General features: G+C 44.7%; 1 protein-coding gene across 1 annotated transcript; it reads left to right on the top strand.

Annotated features, from left to right (window-relative positions):
• Positions 1-5,283: 5,283 nt before the first annotated feature.
• Positions 5,284-12,441, top strand: rflna (refilin A). The gene is made up of 4 exons (XM_080466740.1): positions 5,284-5,710; positions 5,818-6,179; positions 11,013-11,122; positions 11,434-12,441. Exons 2-4 carry the CDS (start codon positions 5,961-5,963, stop codon positions 11,765-11,767), a joined length of 663 nt encoding a protein of 220 aa, XP_080322866.1. The 5' UTR covers positions 5,284-5,710; positions 5,818-5,960; the 3' UTR covers positions 11,768-12,441.
• The last annotated feature ends 273 nt before the right edge of the window (positions 12,442-12,714 follow it).

Below are 12,714 nucleotides of genomic sequence, written 5' to 3'. Positions count from 1 at the left end.
AGCTAGTGTTTATGTGTGCATTGTGTGAAAAGCAAATGGGAGAGCGGTCACCTATCTGTGAGATGGCGAAGATTCATGGCAGCGAGTGTGAAGAAGAGCATTGTGTGTGTGTGGAAACCACACTGACGTCTCCGCCCGGCTCAAAACAAGCGTCCTGCCGGCGGCGGCGGCCTCCCTCTCTGTGGTTTGTTTACATTGAGAAGCTTTTTCCAGACGGCAGGTGCGCACGCCGGCGTGCACGATGGTGCCGCTCTCCTCCAGGAAGTATGAGTACCTCGCGGTGAAAACTCAGACCCGAACAATGCATCGGGCGGATAAATGAAAGTGCCTCTCTCTGTTTGTGTGTTCGTCTCACTCTCGTGCAAACAAACACACACCTGTAGCACATCCGTCCCTCATTTCCCGGCTCATATTCTACAGCTGGCCTGGCAAGAGTGTGTGAGTGCGGCAAGAATGAGCCAGGGATTTCTGCACATCAGGAATGTCTGGGCCAGCGAGCCAGTTAGTTCTGCATCTATGCATACAAACATGTTTGTGTTGGGCTGTTTTTGTCTGTGCGTGTTTGCGAGTGTTCGTGGCAGGATGTGAGGAGAAGCTGCCCTGCGAGGGGAAGGTTGATGGAGCACTGAAAATGAATCATCAGCAGACAACTTGGCCATCCCTTCCCCCTCTGAGCCTGTCTCAGTGCCCCCTGGGATCTCGGAACTCTCAGAAACCAAATCCTGATTGCGAGACTCTTCAATCAGCTCCTCCATAATGGGGCCGAATGCTAAAGGTGTTTGTTCAACAATGTCCCGGGTCTCCCATCCATAATTGAGAGGTCATAGGTTTGATATACACGTGCCAAAGTAACGTTCCTGAATGAATGAGGAGGATAAAGCAGGTCTGTCGGCAAACCATGTCTGAAATGAAAGACTTTGAGAGAATAATTCATTTCCCCGAGCGTACGAAGCACATGGAGAAAACATTAAGCAGGCTTGGTCAGAGTTTGACCTTTTCTCTTGTTTGTACAAAGCTGTGACCAGCGCACAGCGAAGGTTCACCTTTTTTTACACAAAACTAACAAAAGCAAAATTACCAACTTGGTGAATAGCGGGGAGATTCTTATTTTAAATCGTCTCATGTGAACAAAATGTTAATATAGACACATCAAGGTGTAAAAGAAGCAGAAAAGATGTATTATCATTGAATATGTTGGGAAAAGTTGTAAAACAACAAACAAAAACGCACTGTAATCTTCATTATTGATTAAAAAAAAAAATATGGCCTATGTATTTCACTTGTACTTTCTCACTGTTTTAACTACCTTGAGAAAATCCACCTGCGCACAGGAAGAACATGCAAACTCCACACAGAAATCTTCCAAACCCAGAGTGAATCTGGAATAGTCTTTGTGAGTTAAGAGTGCCAACTACTACACCGCTGTGCGGCTGAGGACATACTACGGTACCGTGAGTGAATATTTGGTCTGTTTTTATCATTCTTCTTTCCATAACAGGATATTTACCAGCTCTGGTTTCTCATGTGGTTATTTCAACTAAATACCCGAAGCAAACAAAGTATTTTGTGGTTTTGTTTTGTGCATTTGTCAGCCTGATTTTGAGATATGAGCCTCAAACATTTGTACCTGCCAGCCAATATAATCAACGTTGATGGTATTTCAGTTGAGGTCGGTACAACATGAAACACGGCCTGTCAGACGGCTCATGTGACACTGAGCCACTGACACAGCGGACTGGACTTTATACTAGTTTACTTTCGCATAAGAATGGCTGATACTTCAGTTGTTTAGCCACTGGATAGCCACTGGGCTAAACATTTCCTCAGAACAAACTAATTTCTCAGCCCAGAACTTATCCTATTCCTCAGTTCCATCTACCAACTGTCCATCCGCCTTTTGCACTGCTTTATCCAGCTGAGCAGGCTGAACCCTCCACAGGCCACCAGGACAAGCACAGAGAGACAAACATTCACACACGCACTCACAATCACGCCTGTGTGAAATTTCGAGACGTCAGTTAGCCTCAAATGCATGTTTTTGGACTGTGGGAGGAAACTGAAATACCAGAGAAAAACCAATGCGTGCACAGGAGGGGAAAAAAAACATGCCAAGTCAGCACAGAGAGGCCTCCAAGCCCAACCTGGACTTGAACAGGGTAAATTTTTACTGAGGTGAGATTGCTAACCACGAGACTCCTATGCAAGGTCTAACCAGACCCCCTGAAAGTCGACTTTAATAACAAACCCAACGACATTAGCTGTACCAAACTGGTTGTAAATTTGGCTTCTGAAAGTACAGATTACAAAACGCATACATTTGGCATCTCAGGAGAGTTTTGACTCGTTGGCCCGACAATAAAATACAAATAATGCAGCCAGAAATGACACATCAGCCACAAACTCGATATATAACTCGATAGAAAACTCATACTTATGCATTTAACCCTTTGACATTTTTTCTCTTTGGCACAAATGAGAAAAAAAATGTGCTATTTTTTTGCTCTTCTATCTGTTGTTGTTGTTGTTGTTGTTGTTGTTGTTGTTGTTGTTGTTGTTTATACGTTGATCAATCTTACCATCCATCATTGATTAGTCTGACAACATTACAAATAATATCCATAAACCAATAACTGCATGCGGCCACAGGTTTAACTGCATGATAATAACACCAAAAGCTTGATTTTAGCCTGAGTTTCATGACGACTGATGAATTCTGCCTCTTTGACTTTCCACACAGATTGTTTGTTAGCGTGCAACCAAAAGCCGCTGAAATGTGATTGGTTAAAACTTCCCAAGGAACAAATAGAAACCAGAATTTTTCTCTGGTAACAAAGCCTTGCACATGATGTGGTAAACCAATGTATGGGCCAAATATAACCTTATAAGTTTGAGGTGTTAAAAGAAGAATTATCACTGGAAGTCTCTTCTGGATGTCACGAATGAAGCTGTGGAAATAGACTATTACTATTTTTCCTTTGAGTGAACTGATCCTTTAATGCATTCCACTCTCACTAACGTGTGAACGGACCAACAACATGTAAAACACCCTCCCCAAAAAATAAATCCCTGCTTTGGGAGCTCTTTCAATGTGGATGCAATTGAGCAACTCTTCCGCCCCGCATGCTCACAGACATGTCTACACACCCACCAAACACGCTTCATCATCTGCGTTGCAGCGTCTAATCTGTACCAGATCTCCACACTGATCCCCCGAATGCCTGAGGATCAGCGTGATGGGTCCTTTAAGATCCACACGACGGCACAAAAACACACCTGACGCGGGGAACGGCGGTGAAAAACTTTGCTCCGCGGCTTCCTGCTGCGGCTTCCAAACAATAACAGAGAGGAGGGGAAAACAATCCTCGGCGAGCAAGATTACAGCTGCACAAGCTTAAGAGGCCTGCCATTAAGTTTATCTTCCAGACAACAAAGGCAAACAGAGTTATCAGAGGTTTTATGAGAACTGAAACCAAAAAAATTTTAAATAAAAAGCCTCACGCATGAGTTCCTGGCAATCTGTGGTAATCACCATGGAGAGCTGCTGGACCATCAAAGATACAATCAGCCACTCAAAGCGGGCAGGGAGTGTGTGCCGCTCTGCACCGGCTCTTATTTATACTCTGATTTCCCTTTTGGCAGAGCTGCTGTTGGTGAGAGTTGCCGTACGAACATGGAGGGAAACATCATTCAATTCTTTCTCTGCCGCGTGCTCGTTTCTTCACTCAGGTCTGCGTTGTCGGCTTCTTCCCCAGTGTGTGTGTGTGTGTGTGTGTGTGTGTGTGTGTGTGTGTGTGTGTGTGTGTGTGTGTGTGTGTGTGTGTGTGTGTGTGTGTGCGTGTGTGCGCACAAATCACCCGGTTGCTAGTGGATGGAGCGTCCCCACCCATCTCCACCCAGTCCTGAAATACACCAGGCAGGATAGTTACAGACAGATCTCATGAAAAATAACCTTAGCAATCCTTTAATCATCCGTTTACTGACTAAATATTTTCAGAGTTGCTCAACAAAGAGCTGACTGTTGATTTCTTGGCTGTAATTAAATGAAAACCAGCATCAGTCAACAAGAACAGTGAATCTGAAAGACGTCTGGATACCTTTGGGCTTATTTGGGGGAAAGTTGATCCACTGTAAAGGGATTTCTGAGTGACATGAGCTGCCGACTTGTATTAAATGAGTTCTGATTAACATTCTGAATGTTAAATTAGGCACATTGTTATAGAGATGATACAACATTGTACACCTGTAGTCTACCCGTAAACACTCTCAGTTTCTGCTCACTTAACTTGAACTGTTTGTTTTTCATAATATTTGTAGCCATGCTGTAGAAGATGCCCCCACAGGCCACAGCCACATGGAACCAGAACGGGCTGGGAGAGGAAGAGACGAACCGATCGAGCACGAACTGTACCTACAGCGATCAGGAACATTTATGTAACTTCATGAAAATCTGTTTCTCCCTTTTGTTTGTCAGTGTGACTTCCTCTGCTGCTTCATGATAACAATGATTCGTTTTGACGTTAAAACAAATGTCAGATCTCTTTGATTTCTCTCGCAGTCTCTTTTTTGAGCAACGGTTTTATCCATTGTCGGACTTTTCATCGGTTTTCCAGCTGCTGTCTTGTTCAGTCCACTTCTGAAGTTTCTGGCCTCGATGGGACAGACCAGGTCACAAAAACAAAAAAAAAGATTGAAAAGACCAATATGGTCCTTTACGTGGCGCTAGAGAGAGAAACTTACAAGGTGATCCTTCAAAAACTTTTCATCCTGAGTTCAAACAATGTGTTCGTAAAGTAAGGAAACATCCATGAATGTGCATTTACTGTATTCTGAGTACCTGTTTTACCTGATAGAGGAAGTTGCAGCAGGTTACTTTCTAAGAAAAACTATTGCCACTCATAAGTTTAAACCAAGAGCCAACAAATCTATCGAATAAATAGATTCAACGTGACACATCTTGAGAAAGAGACACCAACATTCTGTCATGTGAGTAACAAAGAATGTTGATGATTTCTGAATGAACTTACTGTAGTATGAGCAAATATTTACAGCATAAATATATTCATTTTTATATGTATTATTATGATGTAATTAATGATTGACATGCAAATAATAAAAAATAATTCATTATGCTCAACTGGTGTTATTGTTTGTTAAACAATAACGCGTTGGTTCCCTGCTTGTACACCCCAAAAAAAATTAATGTTAAAAAGATAATAATGCCAGCAAGGGACGTGTCCAACGATCTGCTTAAAGGCACATCAGCAGTGTTGCTGAACAACATGCAGCCAGACTGAGCAGTACAGCAGGCGCGAGGAGGCCGCGCTCGCCCCTGCCGGTTGTACATGGAAGTGATCCAGATCATGAGGGGCTGGACTGGATCCAGGTGCGAAAAAAAAAAAAAGCCTGGCAGGATCATTAAGAGGGAGCTCTCCGCAGAGCCGCACACACACAGACACACACACGCGCACTCACACACACTGAAGCTCTGAGCGGAGGCGCAGAGCAGCGCTCATCCAGATCGGTGCCAGACGCACGGTCGAGGTTTTGTTTTTTTGTGTGACTTTCTACTACTACGGTTTTGACTCAGTGGTTTGAACTTAGGAATTGGAAATATCTCGCGTCGGAGTGAAGTTTAAAGTGTGTCTTCGGCACCTTGGCGGCACATTTGGAATATATTTCTGGGTCAAAGTGGATCCATCAGGACGCACAGGTACAGTAAAGCCAAACGTTAAGAGCCGGTTGATGCCACTTTGTGTGAGTTCGGGGTTTGATTTGCACACAGTTCGGTGACAGTTTTCCTCTGTTGTCCACTTGCAGGGGGTCTTCTTCAAGAGATCTCACTCAGGATTTGTTTCCTCCAAGACGCAGGAGCGCGCAGCGGCTCGGACGCGCTCCGACACCGAAAAACCTGTCAGTGCCACTTGGCCAGGGGTGTTTTTTTGATTTGAGCCATCCCAGAAATGGTGGGGCACCTACACTTACAAGCGATGGATGATAGCCTGAAAGGAAAGAACCGGGAAGGGCTGCTCGACAGCCCGGATTCGGGTTTGCCCCCCAGTCCGAGTCCGCCCTTCTGCTCCCTCTCCCCGGGTCTGATCGAGTCGCGCTCCGGCAGCTGCACGACGCCCGTCGAAAGCCATCATGGATATTATAAAAAGGAAAGCAGAGAAGGCAAGCTGGTAAGAAACGTGACATTTATTGTATTATTTCAAACAAATTGGCGAGGTCTGTGTTATGTCCAGAGTTTGGTTTTATTGACGGAGTTAAGAAAGGAGGAAAAAAAAAAAAGAAGAAGAATTAAATAGGCAAATAATGACGCTGCTGGGAGAGAAACAGAAAATCTGAAAGCATTTTAGAGTTTGGGCAGAAACAGAACTCACATCAGTTCCCCTCACAAACATCTGGAAGCTCTCTGTCTGCTCCTCTGTCCGGAATTCCTCAGTTGTAAACTGATGTTGCACTCATGCATAAGATGCTCCTGGCCTCCCCTTAAAAAAAAATAAAAAATACAGTCAAATTAATTCTTTTTATCTCCGGGGCATCTGCGGGACTCTTACTACAGTGTGTTATTAAAGGTCAGTGAGTTGCTGGGCCCAGATGGGTTTCCAAAATGGGGTCCAGGGACTCCCAGGGGTCCTTTCCAAGATTCCAGGGGCTCCAGGCGAAATGTCAGTCATATGAGTGCAGTCGTTTCAGTAGCATGTGTCCGAGTGAAGGTGTGTACACCGAGAGGGATGACAAGTGTGATCAGGTTTCTTTCTGCATGGGCGAAGCTTATGAAAAGGTTTGTGTAAGGCTTACTCAATGTCAAGAAACTCACCACCAAGTCGTATACAGCAGCCAATGTTGGGCCGCAGAGACTTTTAAACGGTTTAAAACGTGAAAATTAGACCTCATATCTGTGACCTCTTGTGTCCTGTTTGAATGGATTACCTGGTTATATATTAAACCGGTACTTCCCCAATTGATTTCCCTTTAAAATGTGGAGCATTGTGCAGCAGTGACGCTGCTCACATGCAGCCTTTAGACCTGTTACCCTTTTAGATTTGAAGGTACCGAGTGACCGGACTGACTGATATTTGCCCAGAATTCACAGCATGTTTTTTCTTGTATCCTGTTCAATCTGTAAACATTAACAGAGATACGTAGCTACAATCGGCAGTCATTAAGTGTGTAAATAAAGGTGCACAAGTGCAAATGTGATCAGCTGATTGTAAATGAATATCACTTTATCTTAAAAATACATTAACATCTTTTAGCTGCAGTGAAGTGAAGCAGAATGAAAAGTATCTGACTGTTTCTATGTAGGATATTGTTCAACAATTTCTATTTAGATCTCATAGAAAAGCAATGAGTTCACATGGAGTCTCAGTTTTTGACTTCCTCTTATTTCCAGGAAATCCTAAACTCTTCTTTGCATCAGATGTAGTTTACGCCTCCGGGGTGAAAGACCTTGCAGTATGAAGGAACTGTTCTACATTTGACTGTTCAGATACTCAAAAGCACCTTAAGGTCAAACGAACCCTCAATGAGCTGAAGACAGTCATGCACAAATAATACGATGAGAGCCGTTTGAGTGGAATTTAAAATTTAGGATAATGACAGCATTTTTCTTGTAATTTAAAAGACAAACGCATTTAATGAGACATCCTGCTTTGACCTGTCTGTCATACGTGACAAGCCCCATTTGATTAGGAATCATTTCCTGGTCACTCCCACTTACAAAAGTCTCAAAAACATGTCTGAGCAGGCCAGGGTGGATTTTAAAGTGTCAGAAATGCCGTGTTGCATCCTGGGAGTTGCGTGACATTGATTTGCTGAGGCCTGTAGCAGAAACGTAGAGAGAGAGAGAGTGAGATCCTCTAATCCTCTGGAGGTCTGGATTAGTAGGAGTCTTCTGCTCTGTGGTTTCCCGATGGAGGCTGCTCTGGGTTGATGCGCCGTCTTCGGGCCTCTGGTGCTTGCAGAACGAGGGGAGCCATGCATGTCGTTCTTCTTCAGAAATCTATTTTTGTGTTGTTTTTGTGTGCCACCTAAGAACAATCCTCAAGTTCTATTTGAGGTGCAGGGGCTTGTTAAAGCGGTTGCAGTATCATTGCATAAGTGCTTGATGACTCCCTACCGTCTATATTAAACGCACATAAATGCTCAGACAGTCTGTCTTGGTTCAGATGTATGCAGAAGCAGGATGAGTATTCTCATGCCTGCATCTTTGTAAATGCAGAAAAGATTACGTGCATAGAAATATGCGTGTGGTCATGTGATAGTGAATATTTTGGGAGGGGGGTGTACATGTTGAAGGAGGCGGCTCAGCTGAAGGTGGATTAGACGGAAGGACAAGAAGGACAGGTCTCATGACTTTTTCCAAATGCACCTCGCTGTGGGACACTGGCGCTCACAGGAACATCCATGCAAACAGGATGTAAAGTCAAAGGCTTTGCGGCACCAGACAGCCGGTGCTTGGAAATCCCTGTTTGTGTTGGCGCTCTTCACCGTAGCTCTGCATTGTGCATTGTACATGGTGTGGTTTTCTCAGCTGCGACTCCGTTTCTTTCTGGGTGGAAATGTGCTTCCGAGGGGGGGGGGGGCATTTATGCTGCGTGTGCCTGCAGCCTGGAGGTGACCTCCCCTTCCATTCACGAGTGTTTGCTTTGCAGACGTCTCCAGAGCACATCGTGGAGAAAATACCTGGAATGCTCTCCATGCCGGAGCAGCAGAGGAAAGACAATCACATTCTGCTCCAGTGTTTCCAGGTCAAAAGTACCAGCAGCAGGAAAAGAAGATCCTGCTGGAACTGTAGGGTTAAAAAAAACAAAAAAAGATAAATAAAAAACTAGCAGCTGTGTAAGTTCAGTGCCGCCGCCCCGTTGAGTCAGTATGTGGCGATGGTCGCAGGCTGGAGGTAAGACGAGCTCCGCTCAGTGATCTGCGGTGCCCTTGGCCTGCTCTTGCTCGTCCCCTGTTAGTGGCATGTGCAGTCGGACCGCAGCATGTGACAGCCTCCCTGCTGTAACGTGAGAAGGAGCCAAGTTTTGGCTGAGGGGCCAATTCAGGCTGGACAGATACCTGCAAAGAAAACAAGGCACAGTATCAGAGGTCCGGCCTGGTTGTTGCCCTCTTATGGCTCCACCGGGGGCAGAAACGTGTCACATCTAACAGACCTGCTTCACATGTTTGTCTCACGTCGAGTTAAACATTTGTTTTTGGTCTTTTGGAGCAGCTGAGGTCAACAGCCAGGACGGCATGTTTGTCTATTTGTAACAGGTTATTAATAAATTAAAAACACAATCGGTGGATTAAACGGCTGTGAAAGTAATGGTTAGAGAGACTGCAGAAGAATCCACTATTTGTCTTCACGCCTCGAACATGCAGACTGATCTGATCTCCAGCAGCTGCTTGGTTGTTTTGAAAAGGTTTGATTGTTATCAGGCCGCACGAACACTGTCGTCTCATCCGTCCCAGAGATAGTCCCAGCTCCTCACACCTGAAGGGTTGGAACATTATTCATGTATGTCTTGAATGAGGAGCCACTGAATGCAGCAACTTCAAGCTGGGTTTGTTTCTAAAAGGGAGTACTATTATTCCTAGGAGTACTTTAGAGTACTGATGGGAGTATGCTTTTTTATATATTAAAAAAATAATAAGATGTTACTATTACTGGCTGTTGTTATAATTGGATTCAGTAAATAAGTAAGACAAAATGAGCGAAAAGCTTCTCAAAAGAATCCATTTAGTAAATGTGTAGTTATTACATATGACAGAAAATAGTTCATCATTAAGTTATTGAAGGATTTTAATCCTGGAGATCACAATCTCTGTAATTCTGATGATGGAAACATTGAATGAAAATGACTTGAAGTTCTATCTGGCAGTGCAACATGAATAAGAATAGAAATAAGTAGTGAAAAATGACCAGGACTTCCTCTTTAAAGTCATTCAATATTCTAAATTTCATTACTTTAAGGGTTTTTAAGAATATTTCAAGGTGTATGTTACTTTTGTGACTTTCCAAAATCAGCTCAGTTATTTGTAATAACAAAAGAAAAGTTTAAAAATCTCACTGGATGTTTTATCACAAGCTTCCAATCTCTCTTTCATCTCAATCACCTCATGGGAACAGTGCCTTAGTAAAAGTGATGCGTGTTATTGATTCCTAATAGTTAGTAATGGAAGTGACCATGTGGTTATTTGAGCCGTGAAGGGTTAACGGTGGATGGTGGGATTATTACACCTCTGGTGTTGAGGGTGTGTGTTTTCGTTGCCTCGTCTTTCAGACATCGGGGGAAACACTTCCTTTACTTTTTCATTATGAAAAAAAGATCTTGTGTCGCTTGAGGGGAAAGAAAGGAGGAACAAAGCAGCGAGTATCTGAAGCTGCTGCTTAAGCTGGACCTCCGACCTTCTGGTGAGGGCGGCCAGACAAAACAGAAAATCCTTCACTATCACCTCGTTAACATTTTCAAACTGCCTCGTCTTCCCTCCGGCAGCTCTGCTTTCTGCAAATGAATTTCTGTAAGTCTATTTTCAGCATACACACACACACACACACACACACACACACACACACACACACACACACACACACACACACACACACACACACACACACACGGTGGAGATGTCTGGGTCACGCGTCTCTAACCAGCCTGATCCACAGTGAAAGCTTGTGAGTAAGAGATTCACCACTAACACTTCGTTTGGCCGGCGCGTAATTATCTGAATTAAAATGGAAGTGTTGCCTCGACAGCTGTGATTCCTGTTGTAGTACTCGCCCCGCCACTGACGAGGCCACTCCATGTGTTTTTCCTGGAGAGGGTGGGGTCTGCAGTGTTTTTAATTTGGACTGCACCCCCACCTCCCCACCCCCACCTCCCCACACAACCTCAACCATGCTGAGAACTTTTCTTTTACTGGAATTCCTTGAACGGACACGTTGGCAGGCTGCTTACAAACAGCGCGGCAGTCTGTGGGTGTTTATGTGACACTGTTGTTGTGTTTCTCCGTTTGCACAGCTGCCCTACCTGCTGCTCAACTCCACGGGAACGGACCCCAAGACCCGCATGCACCCCGTCTTCTTCGGAGAGAGCATCGAGGTCAACCCCAAACCAGAGCAGGAGATCAAGTAAGAGTTACAACAAGCATTGTTTCACGGGTTTTTTTTTTTGTTGTTTTGTTTTTCTGCTCAACACTGCCACCTAGTGTTCGCACTAAAACGGAAGGGGAGGGTTACATACATACAGTTGGCGAGGCAGAATCGGCCCGTCAGTTAACAGAAATCCTGTGTTGGGAAGCGACAAGCTTCATTGTGAATAGAAACTTTTAGCTGTGTACTCATGTACTTCTCAGTATAGTTATTTATAGCTCGCCATGTGGCGATTGTTTTGGATCGGGCTCACATGAGGCTCTTATAACCGACATCCTCTCGCCCTTCAGGTGCAACTCCGAGGTCAAGTACGACTCCGACAAGCATTACCAGGACCGGGTGTTCTGCGCGCCCGTGCCCACGCCGACGTCCTTCAGCGAGACGGTGGTGGCGGTGAGGAACTGCACCTGGAGGAGCTACAAGAGCCAGGTGTACCTGGAGCCGCGGCAGAGGCCCGTCAGCTACCAGAGCACCACCATCATCTACCCCAAACACGCCAAGAACACTTACCGCACCACGCTCACCTACAACGCCACGGGGTCCCGCCGCTGGTTCGTCTCCACGGTGCAGCTGGAGTCCAGCGACGACACGAGTCCCTGCATCCTCTACACCGAGGACCTGTAGAGCGCAGGGCAGAGGGGCCCTCTTTGCTTTGCTCTGTTTGTTCACTTGTTTCGAGGACAATGAACTCCTTGCTGAGAGGGAAATACTTAAAGTTAACGCCTGGAGCTCCAAAAAAAACAAAAAAACAACAAAAAAAAAAACTCTTTCTCATCTTTAATGGCCCAGAGAGGAAACTCTGGGAACCATTTGTTGACCTTTGACCCGAGTGTATTTAGATTTTCTACTGTTGCAGTCGTTTTGTCCTGGGGCAGTTCAAAGCTGCACCTCAACAGTTAAAATGTCTTATTTAATACAACAGCCGACAAACTGGCGGCCTTCGCTGTCCGTCACTGCGGCTAAGGTAACCATCGGACCGCTCACGTCCGTGTGTGGACGAGAAAAGAGTCTCAGCGCTAAAAAACAAAAACAAACCCAGACAAACCAATGCAAAGCTTCTAAATATGGCTTTATTGCACTTGTTTTCGATACGTGATGGGGGGGGGGGGGATTTCAGTCCTGCATCTGAAAATAAATTGGACCAAAGAAGAGTTTATCCCCACACACACATACACACACACACACACACACACAGTAATTTACAGTTTGTACAGGTTCAAACTGCAGCTTGATGGATTTGATGTGAAGAGAAAAAGACAGATTAAAAGATGACGGGGAATAAAATGCACTAAAAAGTGAGGAATTGAAATGAAATATTCAACTTTAACCAGCATTTTCTCCCTTTTGAGCTGCAGGTCACCAGTTAACAACCTTTTCTTTTTTTTCTTGTTGCCTCACAACCGCACACAGATTGCTTCTAATCTGGTCTTTTCTCTAAAATGGCCACGAGGTTAAGAAAGACTGTGGCGTGTTTGCAGTTGTTTCACATCGAGCTCTGAAGGGAGAAGCAGCCAAACCAGCGGTTGTGAGAAAAGGACGGACGGGCAGGTTTTACTGTGTGGACGCTTTGA

Source organism: Lipophrys pholis, assembly GCF_963383615.2.
Source record: "Lipophrys pholis genome assembly, chromosome: 7".
NCBI lineage: Eukaryota > Metazoa > Chordata > Actinopteri > Blenniiformes > Blenniidae > Lipophrys > Lipophrys pholis.
Note: the sequence above shows the minus strand (reverse complement) of the source record. Positions and strands in the feature narration are given on the sequence as shown.